Source organism: Esox lucius, chromosome 19 (assembly GCF_011004845.1).
Source record: "Esox lucius isolate fEsoLuc1 chromosome 19, fEsoLuc1.pri, whole genome shotgun sequence".
Classification (NCBI taxonomy): Eukaryota; Metazoa; Chordata; class Actinopteri; order Esociformes; family Esocidae; genus Esox; species Esox lucius.
Window position 1 is genome coordinate 38,504,255 of NC_047587.1, and position 21,566 is coordinate 38,525,820.

The window sequence follows — 21,566 nt, forward strand, 5'->3', positions numbered from 1 at the left end:
GGCTAATAAGCCATTAAACTTAATAAGAAACGTTAGTTTAACACAATGCTTAATGGTGTCTAGCTAAATTTTTCTTGCCGTGATGTCAATTCGTTACAAAATTATCTGTTGAGACGCAATTGTATGAAGATCTACATTCCCCGAGCACAAGTCAATGACCCCAAGCCGAAGTCCAAATCTGCAAAGATATTGTTAATCAACCTTTTTACAATAGCTATCTCAGTCTCCAGAGTTTATATCGACTGAAAGCCTGTGGCTTGAATGGAAGACTGCAGTCTGTAAGCTCATACTGAAGCATGTATTTGGAATGATTTTGTATGGTGTGAAGGACAGTGTACTAATGCTGATCTGGCTGTACCCAAACTGGCTAAGATCTTCTGTCAGAAAGATGATGCAAACTCCGAAGTTCTTCAAACTAGATTTATTCCAAGTTATTCTTTAACAGGCTGACCTAATGACGTGGGATGAGGATGTGGGTGTGTGTTTGACCGTGAGCGTTTGAATGTGAATGAGTTTGAAGAATTGTGTGGTTCCTGTAACAATGATAATTATTAACAATGTTACAATATGTAATTGAACACTGTACACACAAGAAAAAGCTACAGTTCTATTACACATTTGGTAAGACCATAAATGAACTAGATCTTAGCCAAAGGGACGTAGTCACGTGATCACTCCTACAGCAGAAAAAGTCAGTTACTAGAACATGAACGTGATTGTTTCTCTTAGTGTTCTGCTTATAATAGTTGCCTGAAGTAATATACACTGGGTTTCACGTATCATAACTAAGTATTTCACATGCATAGCGCAAACATTCTACGGTTAAACACAACAACATGATGTAAAGTACATTTATTTAATTTCAGTACTGTGTTATTTTGGTTGATTCCTGAAATACAATGGATTACATATTTTAGAAAACAAGAATTGAACTTATTACCTGTGTTCTGTATTCTATGCAGCCTGTTGTGCTTGTCTTTAACAACAGTGACATTTCGGCCTGTATTGGCTATGGTTTGAAAATTATATTGGCCAGTTCTACTGTAGCAGCAGGGAGTGGCTGAGAGGCAGAGGGTATGGCAAGAGTGGTGAGGGAAAATGAACAAAGCAGAAGTTGCTAAATTACCTAAAAGGTGCTCATTTGCCAATACACAAACTTTTACTGGTTTAATGGTACTGCTAGTAGTAGATAACAAAGAGACAAAATACACAATCCATAGTGACATGATAATCAGTTATGAGAGGTGAGCGCATCTAATGCGTACTTGTAAAGTCAATGTACACATTCACAGATTTATAGTTGTAGAATATGCATAAAGGTAAAGGTAATCTTGCAGATCATTCCAAGTTTTAGGGGCACAGGTGGAAAATTAATTTGAACCTATCTTAGACTTGGCCCAGGGGAATCTCGAAAACTATCCTATCTTGCGATCGTGTTTGATAAGGGATGTTTTTCAATATCATTTTGGAGGTAAGATCATTTGGAAGTTTCTGTTGGACAGCTTTATAAATAAACAATAAAGTTTCTTGGCCTTCTGGAAAACAAGGAATTCCAGCTCCCCACAATACATGGACTCATCGCCATCAGTGATAAGACTGACCAAGTGGTGTCATCTGCAAACTTGAGTAGTTGGAATAACAGTCGTTAGTGTCGACTTAGTAAAGTGGTGAAAACTTGCATCCTTTCAGCGAAACAGTGTTCAGGGATAAAGATCCCAAAATGTGCATACCCATTTTTACATGCTGCGTTGGAACTGGACACATTCAGCTGGATAAGCTTGTCTGTCGGGAGTTTTTAAATGCTAATTTGAATGTAGAGCTAAAGTCCACAGTGTCCTTTTTGAATTGTTGAGGTATTGAAGGAGGCCCATGTTGAGAGTCGTTCACATACCTGTTGGTTCTGTAGGCAGACTGCAAGGGAAGCAACAGTGATGTTTTGAGATGGTCAGGATTAGCGACCAAAATGTTTTTCAACACATAGTAGGAGGGAAAACCTCCTACGGCTTCATGGAATTACTTGTGACGTCTAATGGACACCTGGGATCTATTGGCATGTTGAATCTGTGAAAAAAGGGGTATGGTGGTCTGTGGTGAGTCTAGCCGGAGAGAGCCCATCCAGGCTGACATCCATCTTGCAGCATTGGTTGACCTCCTGCTCTGTGATGTAAAAATGCCAGACCCAGTTCCGGAAATCTAGGAAAGGCAGGCGAAGGCCCCGGGGCAGGAATGTCTGGGTGGGGAGCGGAAAACAGAATGATGAGACAGGTACAAACAAGCGAACACGAAACGACAAGGCACAAACGAAGCATGTAGTTATGCTGGCACACAATAAACCTACTGAGGTGACTTGACAATCCGGCAGGGACGAAACATCAGGAGTCCTCCTAAATACCACTATTGATTAGCAGGACAGGAACAGGTGGGTGATTGTGTATAGGGAGCAGCTGGGCATGGAAAACACCTCAGTGCAGATGTGCCGCCCCCTATCTCGTTGCCGGGAGACCGAAACAAACAGACAAAAAACACCCAGACAGAATCAAGCGCACTTACACAGATTACAGTATTAAAAAAGGAAATGACATAAGATCCTCCTGGATAGCTTTGCTTTATGTGACAAGTGTCAAACTGTGGAGGGCACACTGCTCCTCTGCTTTGCCCTGTGGAGGGCACACTGCTCCTCTGCTTTGCCCTGTGGAGGGCACACTGCTCCTCTGCTTCGCCCTGTGGAGGGCACACTGCTCCTCTGCTTTGCCCTGTGGAGGGCACACTGCTCCTCTGCTTTGCCCTGTGCTTTAACCTGCACAGCATCTGGTCTGTAACTTTTGGAAGCCTCTCAGACGTCCTTGAGACTCTGGTAAACATAGACCCACTTTTGATTACTCAGGGAGTCTCAGAGGCTGTGAACAGACTACCCAAGCCACATAAACAACACTCATTAGGATGTTTTTGAAAAAGAATCAGGTCCTATCTATAAAATCATGGCTCAACAGATTGACAAATACCCTGCAGTTAGAGACAATGCAATAATTTGAGTGATAATTTGTTTTGGCAGCCTCCCCTCTCCTATTTGGCGCAATCAGTTCTTTCCGTTTGTACCTATTACTTTTGTTGTCCTGCTGTACTGCTGTCAGTGTCACCTACTCAACGTATTAGCTGCAGGCTGACCAGTAAAACACCAGCTGGACAAACGCAGCTAGCTAGATCAGTTGCCAGAGCACGTTACTATTTCTAGCTTGCATGCTATTTGTAGAGCAAGAATGAAAAGTAAACTATTTCACGGGTAGTCTGTTTACCTGGAGACTTGATAAGGTAGGAATAGATTAGAGGGTTATTGCACCAGTGTGATGCTGTGAGACTGAATGGACATGATTTAAGATGGACCAAATTCATCTTTTCTATGTGTCTTGTGCGTTTTATGGCAGGCTTAGTGGACATATATTGACTTGTCATAAAAAATGTTGGGTCATTTATAAACTAATTTAATTCTGGTCTTATTGTTGTTTTGTACTGCTATTTTACATGAAGGTCTACGGTGAGTGTTGGTTGTTATCCCCCAAAAAGGGTCTGGAATGTGTTGCAAGCCAAAGTTCCCGGTTGTGCCGGTCTGATATATAAAGTGGAGAAGATGAGTGGCTGACAGGTGTGGTGGTGGGGAATGGGGGGTAAACGTAGGAGGGAACATTTTGAGGGGGAGGAATGGGGGAGGTTTGTCTGGTGAGAGCAGTGTGGAAAAGGTATTGGTGTTCTCTTTTGTTTAGTTTTTTTGTTTGGAATGTAGTTCATTGCGTTTTCTCTGTGTTTTTGTGTAAGAATAAAATCGAACAAATACATACTTCTGTGCACATTAACAAGTATACTGTAAAAAAGTTAGGCCTACAGCAGGGGAAAAACAATATACAATTAGGTGAATTAGTAAGCTGACCCTCCATTTTTTACATATTTGGACCCAAATGAAAACATTTATGCAGTTAAAATAAACTGAAAAAGAATGTCCTTATGTGGAAAAAGTTAGTATACCCTTATCTTTACCATCACATAAAAAGGCAATCATTTTAGTCAGGTTCATCAAAACAGATACAAATGGTTGGAAAATCATTAGAGTAACCTGGGAGGTTCCAGCCTTCTATAAAGATTAGAAACTTGCTCTGGATTGGTCTTCACCATATTGGTGTGCGGTTACACATCATGCCAAGATCAACAGACCTATCTGAGGCCCTCAGAAGAAAGATTATTAATGCCCAAGTGTCTGGGAGGGGTTTCAAAGCGTTTTCAAATCAAATAGAAGTTTCCACCTTTCCACAATTGATTTCATCATTCCAGTGTCAAACGGATCATCTACAAATGGAGAACATTCCAGACCACTGGCCTGTCTACTGGAAAGGTTGTCACACCAAATTCAGGCCAAAGCAGATAGAACGATGTTCGCAGAATTCGGTAAAGACACCATGGTGACATCAAGGCATCTACAGGCCTCTGCAACAATCAGTGTCAAAGTGCATGAGTCAACTGTCAGAAAGAGACTGTACAAATCTGGTCTACTTGGGAGGTCACAAAGGAAGAGTGACTTTTTCACATGAATATATTGTGATATTATATTTTGTCAATATCAAACTGCCTTATATGAATAAAAATCCTTTTTCATGTAACAATTGAATTGTAATTTTAAACATCCCACTTTTAACATTATACTCAATATTTCTACCCTATACTAATGTTCTGCCCTCTTCTATTTGCATTTGCCTGACTCTGACATTGCTTGGCAAAGTCTGACAAGGACGTTTTCAGCTGCTACATGTACATATCTACCTGGGGAACCTCACTGATGCTATTCCTGCATTTCAGTTGCTCATGCACCTTTAAACTGCCTTCTTGCACATTTAGAATTGCCATTTGTACATGCATTTCAATAACATTTATTTATAAAGCCCTTTTTACAACAGCAGTTGTCACAAAGTGCTTTACAGAGACACCCGGCCTTAAACCCCATGGAGCAAATAACAGTAGTGTTGGATTTCAGTGGCTAGGAAAAACTCCCTAAGAAGGCTGAATTTTAGGAAGAAACCTAGAGAGGACCCAGGCTTAGAGGGGTGACCAGTCCCCTTCTGGCTGTGCCAGGTGAGATATTAAGAGTCCAATTGGACTAATTTATACATTTCTCTGGGCTAAATCCAGAGTCTATTTGATTTTGGACTAGGTCAGAAGTATGAACTGGTGGACAAGGACAGGGACAGCAACGGGCCCCCCAAACCAGGTAATCCGCAGGTGTGGACCAGGACCTCATCTCCTCCTAAAATTAAGAAATTGAGAAAATAATATAGCAGCGTAACACCTTGGAACTGAGACGGGGGGGGGGGGGGGGGGGGTCTGGTGACACTGTGGCCCTACCCGGGGGAAGCAAAGTAATTGCTTGGGAGTGGCTTATACAGTTGTGGAATTTCCCTTTTTCAGAATGCCAAAAAGCAGGAGTTTGTGAATCCGAACATACACTTTATTGTAGGTCATAAAGCCGATCTGGTCTGTACTTGTACTGTTCAATGAGAGTAAAGTTGAATCTTATCATATTTACAACGTTAAGATGCTCTTTTTCTAAAGCCTTATGTTGCTATTGATAAACTTAAACATTGCCCTTTGATAGCTGAGACCAACAGTTTCCATTTCACTCTCAATCCTACAGGGGCATGCATGGCTCTATGACTATGTATTTCTTCAGCACACAAACACACAAGAAGTCGGTCATACCAAGGTCCAGCTTCCTATTTGCCTTTGTCCAAAATGCCAGAGGCTTTGGGACTAGCTCAATGAAAGTGATGCTTGGGCCACCGTAAAATTCTACATATCTTTACCCTCCTTTGAAAGGCTAATCGCATAGAGGCAGAACTGTTCCATGGCTGATGTTGCAATTTCTATAGCCGTGATCTTTTGGAGACACCTTCATCTCGATCTCTGTTCTTAATGGATTTTGCTTGTTGTGCTTAGTTGACATGTGTCAGCCAAAGGTGTCTCAGTTTCACTGTAGGCACATAGTTAAAATAAATTAAACTTCAAAACATCAGAAAAAAATACCTTTTAGGAATGGATACTTATGCCATTTAATAACAAGATCTCATCAAATCACTGCATTGTTAGATTCTTGAGCACTAGTGTGCCTTTGGCAGAAACCAGTGATCAGTTTCTATCAAACATTATTTTGGCAATAGTGTCGTATGACATGTATGACATGCTAAATACAAGTGTGTATCTAAACTGATTCTATATCAATAGTTTTACCAAGATGACTAATATCTGAGTTACTATTTGTGCAGAGGCCCCAGAGCAGAAAATATTCTTTTTTATTACAGCATTACTTATTTTGTAATTCCATAAACAGAAAAATGTATTATAGCTGTGTTTCTGCAGTCTGACCCGGATTAAGAAATCATAGGTTTGACAGACAGATTAGTGTTTCTCTTTTCAGCAGTAGGCATTTGCTTTCCAAACTGTAGCTTATGGTTCTCCTGCAATATTATTGTGGAAGTTGTGAAGGAAAACTTGACAGCTTAACCATAGAAATATACAGTAATCCCTAGATGGCAGTATCCATTCATGTCAGGACTGGCAGCCATTGATAATCAACCCATGAGTTTAACAGTCTAAATGGTTCCAAAACCGTTATAAAGGCAAAGTCTTCTACTGATAGTAATGCCATTGTATGTTTAAACTTCAACAAGCGTGCTTTTCTGTTTGGTTTACCAGTCATGCACTTCCCAAAGTTGGATCTTCCTGTACCATAGGTTAATATGAAAAACATGTATTTCTTATACTAAAAAATAATCACATGAATCTAGTGTTTAATTGAGTGAACAGTGCTTGGAGAAAAAAAAACAATTGTCATCAAGAAATCATTATTTTATTCAAAAACATGCATGTCACAATTCTTAACATCCCTGCAATTCCCTTTGACAAGATAACAGTTCTGCCTCCTATAATGTTTGATGAGCTGGGAGACACATAGGAAGAGATTTGAGGCCATTGCACCAGTTTGATGAGTCCTCCCCTTGTGGACTCTCCTCTTCAGGTCACCCCATATGTTCTCAATGATAATTAGGTCAGGGGATTGTGACTGTCATTGCATAAGCCTGATCCTATGGTCAGTGAACCAATTTTGTGTTGGTTCCAATCAAATTTCCAATGACATTTAGCAAACTCCAAATGCTAACATTTGTGGCTTGGTGACAGCAAAGGCTTTCTTTACTTCATATTTAATTCTTGGCATGGAGATGACTAAGGGAGTTTAGCCTGTATGTCACATAAGGTGTTAGCAAACAGACACCCAAAAGTATTTTAGTAATGTGTTCTCTTAAATTAAAATAAATGGCAAATCTTTCTAGCATTTTCTGAGAATATAGCAATTTTAGTGGAATGCTAGTGGAAACAACCTAATTTTTCAGAACTTAGGGCCTTTTTACTCTTTGTCCATGACAGTCCATCTGTACACAGGTGTATGAGAGTCCTCCAAGCCAACTGGCCCTACATAAAAAATATTCAATGATGCCTTCAGTCTGATTTAAGATTTCAAGGGAGGTGACAATTTTCCTTTTGGAGTCTGGTTTGTATAAATCAGCAGAGGACAGTGTGTACTGTCCCAACATGCCTCTACACTAGTCTGTAGGAATGGCTGTTATAACAGGGGCCACTGTGAGACTTTTGAGAGTACTTTGGTAGATTTGTACAAAGTTTTAAATTGTGGCTGCTCTGTGTGAATGTTATTCCATTTAAACTGTTGACAACATATATTCTGTGCCCTTCTCTCTCCTTAAACCTAAGACGTCCTCAAACAAAATAAACAGAATCTTGCTGAGAGCAATCAGATGCATATGGGAACATGAAGTGTCCTTGAATACACTGTCTGTAAATAAATATATACATCTTTCTGTTATTATTTCCTTCCACTGACTGAAATTGAAAACATGCAACAGAAGCCTCCGTTAATTTATAATGTAGATAGTGAGAATGGGGACGTGAGATATCTCTATCTTAGATGGTATAGAAATGGTTTGTAGGCTAGACGCAGCATTATCTAGCTGACACTGCCTGAGGATAAATGCATTACCATTACTCTTGCTCAGTCTAAGGAGGACCAATTATGTTTTAGGTCTATTGTGTACAATAGCTTTATGAACAAACATAATGCTGTATGACTAAGCAGTTTCCTGTGTTTTATAATTAATTTTTTTGTGCATGTATTTAATTTTCAGCCCATCTTCTATACAGACTCGTGTGAGCTTTGATCTTCTTAATGCTGGCAAACTTTACTGCTCAAGGCACGCTGATAACAATACAAAATAGTTTACTTTCCTGATAAAAATAATAATCATTTCTGATATCATCTGCTTTTCAAAGTATTGATAAAAATGTCCCAAGGACTGGTAATGAATCTGGCATTTGCTAGCTGCTCTGTTCCAGTGAGAAAGATAGGCTGCAAAGTTCACAGGAACTCTGCAGTATTCTCTGTGCAAATGATGAAGCTCCTTCAGTTGTTGCCCTGCAGGCAGTTGTTATTTTGAATCGGCCAATGTTTAATGTAATTATGAGACTAAGGCCAGTGTAATGTAAATTGGATGGGCATTAGACATTTAGATATATATTTTTTTTTATCACAATAGTGTCCCACTGTGGACTTTGATGGAGTGGGAAGACTGACAGAATCCTTCCCGCTAGCCACAGCTGTTCTTAATTAAACAAACATCTGTCTCAGTCAGAGGACACAGCATTAGGGACCAGAAGCAAGTAATGTACACATTCCCTGTGTTGTCATTATTGGCCATTTGTCAGACAGCATAACAATCCCAGTTTCCTGGGTAGCCCAGAAAAGGCAGGGCGACAGTGATGTAGTGGGGATGGGGGGTAGAGGCATGTACAGAAAACGGCGTTTCACTTTTTAATTTGTGAAGTAGCGTAAACGTTTTAGTTAGATGCATTTTTGCATTCTGAGCCTTGTTCGAACATTAAGAGTGTTAATATTGATTTACATTCTAATCACAGCAGCATCTTTGCGAACTTTTGGAATCATGAGTCAAGTGTACTCGTAATTTTCACCTGTGCTCGCTGGCGTTGACTAGCATAGCAAGTATTCTCCTCTATCCCGTAGCAAATTGCACCGACCCGTGTGCACGGCCCAGACTGACATTAATCAAACTACCTCAGCCTAAACATTAGTTAATGGGGCACTGTGTAGAATCCTTCCTGTAAACAATAACACAACATGTCTTCTTGTCTTCCCTTACCGAACGAGACCGGAATAGTAATAGAATAGCCAGGGTGATTGCGAGTGGGGATGATTACTGTGAGTACAGCAAGTGTCTAAAGTGAGTTAAAGGAGATTAAAAGTCCATGCCGATTGACGGACAGGCGAGAAAGTTTAAATGGGGAATACGTCAGTCACTCTGATTAATTTTGTCGAAACATTTACTGCAGATGTCTTACTGGTCATTTTTAGTTGATTTTATGCTAGCACAGTAAAAATCATACATTTTGTCCCGTTAAAGAAATCTATAGCCCAGATCAGCTCTAGTAACTAATTCAAAATGCCGCAGCCAGAAATGCCAGAAATATGAAAATAACTTTTTTAATCGTCCATTAGCTCCTACGTCTGTTGTAAAAATGAGACACTTTAGGGGGAAAAAAACTAGGAAAATGAGTAGTCAAATAGTAAAAAATAATTGCTCTCGGATGGCTAATTAGCTCAATGCAATGGCTCTGGTTACACACCTAGATACTGTGCTAAACACAAATAGATACTTCAATGCAGGAAGACAAAGAGTAGTGCTTAGTGCTTTGATAGTACACTTATTATATTTTGTGATAATAAAGGCCTAGATACAAGGCCATAGCCATGGAATCAACATTGGGGGGGTCCAAATATGCCGGAGGTCTGATGTAACCATCAATATTTGCATGATCTGATATTGGCGTTTTGGTGTTATTCCTGCAACATCATAATTAATGTTGCTCAAGGACCAACTGACCTGTTGTTAGTTGGTTACCCCAGTCCAAAAATAGAATATTCCCCAGCCCCCCACCCCTTGATCTAACCCTAAACTCAGAGACACTTGTACCTAAACCTAACCTCAGTACCTGTGCCTAAACCTGACCTCAGTTGTGCCAACATTAATGATGATGTTGTAGGAACAACACCAACACAGCGATATCAGATCGGTCATCAATATTTGCTCCTTTTCTCACTCATCTCCATGTCACCTGCTCTCCCTGCCCTGTTGGCATCCTCATGCTCTCCCTCTCCTTCTCTCTCTTTACTACCCCGAATACACCAGAGTAAACATGGAATAAATATGATCAGAAAACAAGTGGTGTTTCTTGCCATGATGTTCAGGAATGGTTTACTAACCAATGAAGATGGCAGTGATTAATATATCATGAAACATTAACTCATCTCTTGTGCAATTGTATACTTTTATCATCTTACAGGTACTCCAATTCTCAGTGCTCTCAACTTTTCATTTTTTCTGAGGCTGCACAAAAAAAAAATCAATGAATGTCACTGCCACCCTTCCTCTTGCTCAAGATTGACACACACTATGAATGAAAGCTTACTGTAAAAAAAACTGCTTACACTTAAATCAAACACTAATAATGCTATTTATCATGGTGTGTCCCCAAAATTGTCACCTTCCAGTAATTGATTTTGAGTGCCAAAAATGTTAATTGTAATTCAGTAAAATAGAAGAATTGTTTAGGGGTCTGAATGGAGCTGGATTCAAGACCATGCTGCAACAAAACAAGGGTACCAGAGGATGTTCTACTATGCCTTGAGGTCTGTGAATTTTTTCAGGAAAGTGTAATCGGAGCCAGCCAAGAAGAGCGATTGTCACTTGCTAAGTGAGGGAGTGCCTGACTGACTGACTACACATTATTAAGAAACATAGTGGTTAGAGACAGTGGGGAGAACAAGTATTTGAAAAATCCAGAAAATCACATTGTATGATTTAAAAAAAAAACTTTGCATTTTATTGCATGACATAAGTATTTCATCACCTACCAACCAGTAAGAATTCCGTCTCTCACAGACCTGTTAGTTTTTCTTTAAGAAGCCCTCCTGTTCTCCACTCATTACCTGTATAAAAGACACCTGTCCACACACTCAGTCAAACAGCCTCCAACCTCTCCACAATGGCCAAGACCAGAGACCTGTGTAAGGACATCAGGGATAAAATTGTAGACCTGTACAAGGCTGGGATGGGCTACAGGACAATAGGCAAGCAGCTTGGTGAGAAGGCAACAACTGTTGGCGCAATTATTAGAAAATGAAAGAAGTTCAAGATGACGGTCAATCTCCCTTGGTCTGGGGCTCCATGTAAGATCTCACCTCGTGGGGCATCAATGATAATGAGGAAGGTGAGGGATCAGCCCAGAACTACACGGCAGGACCTGGTCAATGAGCTGAAGAGAGCTGGGACCACAGTCTCAAAGAAAACCATTAGTAACACACTACGCTGTCATGGATTAAAATCCTGCAGCGCACGCAAGTTCCCCCTGCTCAAGCCAGCGCATTTCCAGGCCCGTCTGAAGTTTGCCAATGACCATCTGGTCATGGGTAGTGGCTGGGTCTTCCAGCATGACAACGACCTGAAACACACAGCCAAGGCAACTAAGTAGTGGCTCCGTAAGAAGCATCTCAAGGTCTGGAGTGGCCTAGCCAGTCTCCAGACCTGAACCCAATAGAAAATCTTTGGAGGGAGCTGAAAGTCTGTATTGCCCAGCGACAGGCCCGAAACCTGATGGATCTGGAGAAGGTCTGTATGGAGGAGTGGGCCAAAATCACTGCTGCAGTGTGTGCAAACCTGGTCAAACATATGAACAGATATCTCTGTAAGAACTACAGGAAACGTATAATCTCTGTAAGTGCAAACAAAGGTTTCTGTATCAAATATTAAGCTTTTCTGATGTATTAAATACTTATGTCATGCAATAAAATGCAAATTAATTATAGAAAAAATCATACAATGTGATTTTCTAGATTTTCGTTTTAGATTCCCTCACTCACAGTTGAAGAGTACATATGATAAAAATTAGACTTCTACATGCTTTGTAAGAGGGAAAACCTGCAAAATCGGCAGTGTATCAAATACTTGTTCTCCCCACTGTAGTTGCCTGGGATTTGATCCTCGCCACGGACCAAACAAAGTAGGCATTCGAATTTGTAAAGGATAGGCAAAAAATTAGCTGATTACAAACAGTTACTACATTATAGTAACCCTTAAGTAAAACTGTTTACGGTATTGCCATGGACGAACTGCATCAACAAGTAACATTTTGATTTATATAGTGTAGTTCACATAGGTTGCAGCAAACATTGTTATAACACAAACTGTCCAATTGTGGTGATGATTGTACAATGATACAGTTATACAACACCTTTGATGTTGCAAAAGTGTTGCCTTAGTAATGTTCTAAGGTTCCCAGAACAGGTAATTTATGTTCATGAACATTGCAAAATCTCTGACACACCCTGTAGCGTCATCTATGAACATCACTGGTAGGGCCAACTTTAATGTTCAGGAGAGTCCCCTGAAATCTTTAATCCTATTAAATTTTTCATAGTGTAATCAAAAAAAATTTAATCAAAAAAAATGTGACATGAATAGAACACCTCCTTTGAATAGCATGTTCTAGATTTAAGTTAATTTGTGGTGAAAGGGGAAACGTCACCTTTGCAATAATGAGCTTACTCCGCAACCATATTGATCCCATCTCATCCACAGACAAATGTGCACTTAAAACCTTTTTTTAAGCATGTGCATGTCGCAGTTCTACTCCTTTAATCTTACATCCATATGTAACAAAGTTAACACGTTTATTTCTGGAAAGAGAAAACCTTGTCAGTAAAGGCTGCATATAACCAGACTACTTTGACGAGCCCATGCATATACCTATTAACCCTTATTTTAACATGTGACTATGAAAACATTGAAAGGTGTAAACATGCACATCCAACTCGTCAGGTGCAGGACAGACAAATATTGGTAATGATAGAAGAGAGTCCGCAACTCTGATAATGCTCCAACAAAGACATTTAGGAAGATAAAATGCACAGATTGACAACATTTCGATCCCAAACGGATCATCAACCTGATGAAAGCACCTTTCTTTTCAACAGCAAACAGGGAGCAGTTTGCCACCCTTTGGTTACAACATGTTCCCAGTCTTCAGATGACCAGTCTTCAGATAACCTCCCCTGACAAGTGGAAGATTATATATAGGATAGCATTGCAACAGAAGTGGCATGATGTGCCTCTACACATGAGGATCAGTCAGTTGTTCATGGCCACCGAACTTCCTGAAATGTAACTGTATCCTTTTGTCAGCCTCTTCATGATTGACCTGCCGTTTGACACTGTCTGTGAAATTACACCCAGTGAAATCTGAAAATCCTTGTCCGGTCACTATTTTATTTTGCCTTGCTACAAGTTGTGCCTGTCATCCATGGCTACTTCCTTGGCCTAGGCTGGTGCCACGGACTTAGTCACTGCCTCTAAACATACCTTATACTGCTGCAGAATTCCTCTGATTCTGTCCCAGTGTAATTTCAGCACACACCCTTCGTGATGACATGCCACAAAGACAGGAATTTACAGCTGGTAGTTGGCACTTTCTTACTGTTTCTTTAGTTGTTAGATTACACCTATTAGATAGCAAAACTCATACAAATACAATGAATAGAGCTGGAGAGACCATTCAAGTAAATGATTGATCCATTCATTGTTTTCTAGGCAAAACTGTGGTATATTTAATATATTTTCCCTGAGACTCGAAGGTGGATAATGACGATCATATCAGAGAATGTAAGAAAAAGAGAACAGAAGTATAAAAAAGAATTTTTTTCTTCAGAAAATGTACATTCATTATTATATGAATGTATTGTATTTGACTATAACCATCTTGCCTGGAAATATAACAGTTACATCATCAAGAATTTTTTTTTTTATTTAAAAATGATTTTTCAAAGGGCAGAGAAATTGAACGGTGGCCCCTGACATTGCTTCAACAGGCTAACGAGGTATACCTGCTCAGGGTGTTGCTACCCTGGTTTCCAAACCCAGTAGTTCACTGGCCCTCTGTGATCTGTGACCATCTGTGAACATGCCACAAGCCAAGAACTTACAGCTTACAGCACCAAGAGTGCTCTGTCCCCTGGCTGGAACTCACAGAGGCGGGTTGGCCGGTTGTAAGTCGTTAATTGGTAGCTTTGTGCTTCGTCTATGTGCTGCCATCCTCACCATCATGCTCGATGACAAATCGGTAAGGTGATGGCTGCTGTTCCCAGGCCTCTTTGGCGACGGTGAGTAGGCACCAGGGACTTCGGCCGCATAGAAGTTTAAATGGCCAGAAGCCAGTAGAGGCCTGGGGAATCTTGCACACAGCATGTAGGAATGTATCAGTTCCCAAATGTGGTTATCCTCAGTCATCTCTCGCCGCAGCATCCATTTTAGGCTCTGACTGAATATTTCAAAAGGGCGTTTGCGAAATGATGGACGGATTTGCAGAGGTGGTGTCCATGCAGGAGCCAGCACTGTTCCCTCATAATCTAGGAGATGGAGGGCGTTCCCTGGTCCATGAGCCTCTGAACTTGTTATCTTGCTGTAAATTCCCAAACGTAGAAATGAAATTGCATTTAAGTTCAAATTCTTGAGAGACAGTATAATCAATTACCTGATTTATTCAGTGGAAATGAAGTTAAACAGAAAAACTGTGAAACTAAATTAAACCGGTATTGCTCAGAGTTTAGTTAATGTATGTAGTACATAGCTATTAGTGGTGTAACAGTACACTTATTTGTACCATACTGTTCAGTACAGGACATTTGCTTCTGTATGCATTGTAATCCGAAAGTCACATATAGTCACACACATAATTTTTGGGTTCGATACTAACATTTTAAACTCAGAGTTTCCCCCTGGAGATGGATCTTGGAGCTGTAACTTAGCAAAAGAAGTAGCAGCCTCTTAAATAAATATGGCGAACACAAACGACCAGCCAGCGCTTGAGGAACCTCCCGTATCCTTCAGGTCTCCCGTTTGGCTTTCCAATTAAATCTCCACTAGGTACAGTAGGATTTGTTCAGTAAATAAACTCAGGTTTTCTCCCATATAAACATGTTGTGTAAGGTGACAAGGCCCTCTAAAAGTTGTTTAGCAACACAGACAGTACAGTGCCAGTGAAAAGTCAATTTATAATTTTTGGAGCCTGCAGCTAATTTCCAGACAATTCTGTTCCAGCAATCCCATTCCAGCCAATCGCCTTTTGTGAGGCGAGCTTTCCTTCTTGGCTTATTTTGTGACCTCACATTTTATCGGGATGATATGTATAGCATAAGTACGCCATAGGGAGCGTACTTACTGTAAGAAAGTATAATGGCAGCTGGAGACTCAAACTGTCTACTATAGCATACACTACGAAAACTGCAAAGAAACGAAAGAAGAATTAGACTAGCTATCTATCGCTAGCAACCAGGAACCTTAGGCTAACGTTAGCAAGGCTAAAAATAATGTCGAACTCTGAGTTAGCACTTTTTTGGAACAGGTCATTCTATTTTGCATGTTATTATTTGGAACTTCATTCTCTATCGGGTATTGGGGCAGAACTGCTTTCTGACCGGTGAGTAATTGTAAAATGCTGTAGGCCTAATTTTTTTTTTTTCCTAAAAAGTCCTACCTAGTGTAGCTTTAACCACAGTGACAATGGGCAAAGTTTATAACTTCGTAATAAATTGTAAAAAAAATTATATTTGCATGTCTTTTTCCACTGTACCAAAATCGTACAGAACCATTACTTAATATTTTTGGTACCCGTGACTTTTGAGTACCGTTACACCCCTAATAGCTATGAATAAAATAACTCAAAACCTAAAACAAATTGAAGATTCAAACTAGTGACAAAAAATACAACAAATAGAATATCAAAATGAGTAAAAACAACAGTTTTATCTATTAATTTACATTCTAGAAAAAAAAAGTATTGCACAATGTCAAAGATCCAGACATGAGCAAAGCCCACATCATTTCCATGCAGATCAGGGAAGATGTCCTTGATATGCCACACACAGCAACTGGGTTTGACCACTCTGTTGCCCTCTCCCATGGCACCGTGCTGCCACAAACCAGACTGTCTGTTCGCCTCATACCTGAAGTATCTGTGTTCAGTACCAGGGTCAGGTAAACCTGAAAGGTTAAAATATTGTTCCAAATCCTTTTGGCAAGTCGCATAAGCCTGGCTTCCAAGATTTAAAATGACTGTGAAGCAACATGGACACAAAAATCTGGAGCCTGGCCATAGCACTTATCCCTTCACTTGCTGCAGGTGCACCAGTGAAGCCGTCCCTAGGCAGGGCTCATTAGGGGACCTTGGGGTTTATATGACGAGACCGTTACAAACAAATTGAAAATAAGCCTGGAATTGCGAATAAAGGCTGTTAATGGGATTAAACCAGAGATAATCTGTGTATCAGGGCCTAATGGTACAGGATATAAATGGAAACTGTCAGGTCCTGTCTATTGGGATACCCCTAGCTATCTCTATGTTGGTCTAGGTATGATAGTCAGGGCTTGACAGCAGGGGTGCCTCTAGGTTTGGTTTCATTTGTCCCCAATTAGAGGCAGCTGCCCTGTGTTGCCTCTAATTGGGGATCCTGTTCAGTTCTGTCCAGTTCTGTCCACCCTTGGTGTGGATCATTGTTTGTATGCTTTCAGTTCGCGGTTTACTGCGCCTTTTGTTGGTTTTAAAGAATGACTAAAAGGAATGTTGCCTTACAACAGCTCTGCACCTCATGTCCTGCCACATAACCGTGACAGAACCAAATGAGACTATATAACATCAGATCATTCATAAAACTGGTGTTGCATTAATGAAAGAAATACAGTATCTACCTAGTGTGTAGCCATTTGGAAAATGCCCTGTGTACATATTAGGAAATGTACTGATCTTCTTCTGGCTTTATATTCCAGAACTTTTTATTTGAAATCAAACAACAATGAGGTTGAAGTACAGACTGTAAGATTTTTTATTCATAGTGCCCCTAACCATAAGCATTTATTATTAGTATTTGGTTGCATATCTGTTCATTACAATTGTCTAGGATTTATGAACTTCATTCAGGTGAGTAATTGCAAAATGCTGTAATGTTTTTTTTTTTTTTTACTGAAAAAGTCCTACCTAGTGCAGTTTTAACTACAGTGCCAATGGGCAAAATGAATAGTTATTCCAATCCAATAACTCGTAAATCCAGTTTCTATGTTTATCATTAATTATACTGGCCAGTATCATAATGCATTTTCCATTCCCATAGTTACATGAATCATAAAACAATTTTACGTTGGTTGTCACGTTTTTGTGAGGATATGAGTTTGTCTCCTTGTTCCCCCTCTCCTGCCTCTGTTTCTGGTCTACAGGAATGATCTTCCCCTGCAGAAGGAGGGTTGTATGGGGTTGCGCTGCCAATCTCCACTGGACTAGGCCTGGAAAAATTGACTTTATTTACAGCTTTATTCTGTCCTTTATGTTTTTGGCCTGAGGGCTTTTATTTGAAGCTGTCCCCTTCAACTTTCACATGCTACAACATTGTCCTTCGTGTAATAGATGCAGCCTACCTGCAACATTGACATGGACTCACTAAGCAAATACTATAGACTGACAGAGAATTAGCGTCAATAGGTAGGGACCCCATCAGGGTTGCCAAGCTGATTTCTGTGGGCCAAGCAAATTTTACACGTGCAAGTTTAGGATTATTAGCTCTCAAAATTGGAATGTCGTATTGGAATGTGCTGAAGAATCTTAAGGTGACAGCCAATTCCGGTGTCTCGAATGGAAATCTGGTAGGTTACTTTAAATCAATACAGACAAATGAGGTTTGACACATGAGATTTCCATTTCACACTGTTTCAGACCTATACAGTTGATGCCATGATTCCTCAGAAGCATAAACAAGGCTACCACAAGCGTCATCTTGCACAGAAATAACAAGGTCAAAGTTGGTCTGGACTCTTATTCAACTCTTTGTTGACTTTATTGTTATTCATCTTTTCTTTCCTGTTGAGTTTTTGGTTACGCTCTAGATTTCTAGACAAACTAATTCACTTTCCCCTTGGTTGCTTGTGGCTATACAAAATTCCCATGTTCACCTATTTTTCCTAGACTTATTGATGTGCATTTAAGTGTGGTTCATTCAGTGTAATTGTCATTGTGAAAAGACAGTTTAAAATGATGTGTCTATTAATGAGGTAGAAGGCTATGTCGTGTTTTCTGGACAGCTAATTCATTAAAATGATCTAGCTACAATGAACCCATCCAATGTATTCAAGAAACAACAAGGGCTCATTGTGCAACTGCTTTCAATAACCATTTGAAGACTAAATATTAATTACATGTCATCAGCATTTCTGTTGACATTATATAGAATACATAACATCATCACAGAGATGAGCGCAATACATTTGCCAAAGGAGCATAATTAAACAAAGGCTTTTCACATTGGAGTATGCTGTTTACAGTCATTCGTCAAAAATAGAAGCCTAGAAAGGCATTTCTTTTTTTACTTAGTCTTCATGTAAAAGCCTGTCATACTGCACAGACCTTTTAGTCATCCCAAAGATCAGAATGAAAACTTTTGGTAAGGCTTCCTTCACACCTCAGGCAGGCACCATGGTCATGTCCTTTTATATTCATTAAGCTCTAAGAGATACTGTCCATATAATATAATCTATTACCCATTCCAATACATGCAGGATATTTCATACAATAATGAAATGCATCACTTAACTTGTGTTTGGTATGTTAATGCTTGACACCTGGTTTCAACATGGTACTAAACATATCACACTGTCTGATATTCCGTATATATTTCTTTTACAGATTTTTCTCTCCTGTCCCATTTTCTGATGTCCTAGATCCCGTTCAAGACATGTTCTCTGATGTAAATCTTAACAGGTTCTACTTCTGTTAACACTAATGTCACACATGCTGGTGGTAATCGATTCCCCAGTCAATAACCATGATTGAGCTCCCAGGTCCCGTCCTAACGCAAGGAGTCGTAAGAGTGACAAGAAAATCTGCACTGCCCCCTGCTGGCGCTGTTGGTGTGCTGAGACAAGGTTTCAAACACCTGGCCACCCATGACGCAGCTGTTCTGCTAGGCAGTGACTTAGACCAGCAGTTCTCAAATCTCTCCTCTGGAAAAGGCAGATGTTTCACATTTTTACCCCCTGAACTTGCTCATCTAACTCAACTAACCTAGGGAGCGATAATACTGTAAGTACACAAGCTGAATCAGGTGTGCCAGCTCAGGAAAGGGAAAAACATTGAATGGCAGCTGGTCCGTGACTTAGACTTGAAGATGGTCATTATCCATAAAACCGCCAGTCAAAGTTGGCCTTTTGAGAGAATGAAGTATTTCATTCAAGTAAAGAGAAAACATTTCGAAATTATCTGATCTTTATAATTTTTTGTATCTAGATTGGGCCAGAACAATATTCTGTATGTATTGTATTATAAACCGGGTGGTTTGAATTTTGAATGCTGATTGGTTGATAGCCATGCTATTTGAGACCGTATACCACAGATATTACATTAATTTTGACTGCTCTAATTAAGACTGTAACAGGTTTATAATAACAATAAGGCATCTCGAGACTTTGTGGTATATTGTCAATATACCACAGCTAAGAGCTGGTTTTAGGCACAATGCATTGTGCAGCATTGTGCCTAAGAAGAGCTCTTAGCTGTGGAATATTAATAAAACAATGAGTATGCACACATTCACGCAGAATGAAGGGAAGCAGTCATTGACTTCTATTAAGAGTGTTTATATGCTGAATAATATTTGATTATAAGGTGTGGGTAGATTATTTTTGCTCTCTTTGTTTCCGTAGGATATAATCCCTGTAACTCATATTTGGTCTTGTAAACCAATCATGGATTTGCAAGATGGGAATCTTCAGTATTAAGGATATTTCAAATGATCATATCAGTAGTAGATCTCTAAAATCCTGGTAAATAAAACATTGCGTGCAGTTGTAATTCATACACTCCAGGGGCATGAGTGTTTGTGATGAATTGGCACATACAAAATTTATATTTTCTTTACAAACATGAATGGATTAATATGGAACTATTGATGGAATATTAAAAGATCTAAGAATAATGCTTTTCACATGGCTACAACACAACAGGCTCATGATTGGGCAGCACCTGGATCTCATCGTGAACTATTAAATCCTCATTTTTTTAATCTCTACAACCTTAGATGTCATTATGGTGTAAATACGCTAAAAGCCAATCCAGGCCCTTACTGCAGCCCATTAGGCACTTAAAGGAATCGAGGGTACAGTGCCGATGTTGAGTTAAATAACCTGCAGAAATAATTGGTTGATAAAATATATTAAATAAATGGTAGCTAGGCTGTTGCAGCTACCCAGCAAACAAGAGAAGTATATATGATGTCCAGGGTACCATGACACAACCTCCCATGTATTGTACATAATGTTCCCATATAATTATGACAATTGTTTTATTTCAGGGAATACAAGAGTTACTACGACCTGTCATCTGCAGCTTGATAGAGTGGTGGGCTAATGTTTGAATAACCCCAAATATGACAGCTGTTATATTTGCATATCTTGATTTTTTTTTAGGCGTAGGAAGTTAAAATGTGAAATTAAAACGGGAGATAGCACACCCACTGGGGAGACTAATCCACCCGTCACAGCTGTGGGGCTAATTATATGCTTCAACAAAAAAGGTTGTTGCTGCTTTTAAAAATTATTTGTTTCCAACAGAACCTTTTTTTTACTTAATGCCGATACTGTAGCCTTCCACTGTTTCGTGATTTTAACAAACGTATAATTGCAAATGTGATCATCTGAACACTGAGGTGTTGCGCATCGATGTCCTTTCAGCACCTGTTTGCGACAGAGAAGGGAAAAACACTTGTAGTAAATGGAGAGGATATATTAGCGTCACAATTTAGTCAATTTAATTGCTCTTATTAATATCTAGTCGATCCATATGCCCTTTTAAAGTGTGCTCAATCAATGTCGTAGTACTTATATGTACCTGTTTAATCGCAAATGTAATCCCGGCTACTGGTCGACAAAGGTTTAGATCAGAAGTGTCAAACTGGTGCCATGGAGGGTCGAGTGTCTGCAGGTTTTCGCTCTCATTTTGTACCTGATTGATTAATTAGGTCAGTAATTGCTTAGTTTCTACCCTCACCTGGTTGTTTAGGTCTGAACCGGGAACCAGTCTAAAGGAAAAACCAAAACCCTGCAGACACTCGGCCCTCCGTGGAACCAGTTTGACACCCCTGGGTTAGATGAAATGCGAGAGGGTGGGAGTTCAGAAGTGAACAGTTCCATTGCCTATCAGATTACATTTCAACAGGTTGACGGACAAGCGCCACAGTTGATCTGATTGGGAAACAACAGTCACAAGATCTCTCCATTCAAATGGCCAAGCTCCTCCAAAAATACATTAAAAAAATAGTTCACACTGTCTAACAGTAACCTGACCGTCTCCCGGCA

General features: G+C 39.8%; 1 protein-coding gene across 1 annotated transcript in view; it reads right to left on the minus strand.

The window, feature by feature from the left end:
* Positions 1 to 457: 457 nt before the first annotated feature.
* Positions 458 to 21,566, minus strand: part of calml4b (calmodulin-like 4b) — a 30,591-nt gene continuing 9,482 nt past the window's right edge. The window contains exon 5 of the mRNA XM_034288107.1: positions 458 to 2,230. Within this exon, the coding sequence (XP_034143998.1) occupies positions 2,097 to 2,230 (134 nt within the window). The 3' untranslated portion in view covers positions 458 to 2,096. The remainder of the gene's footprint in view (positions 2,231 to 21,566) is intronic.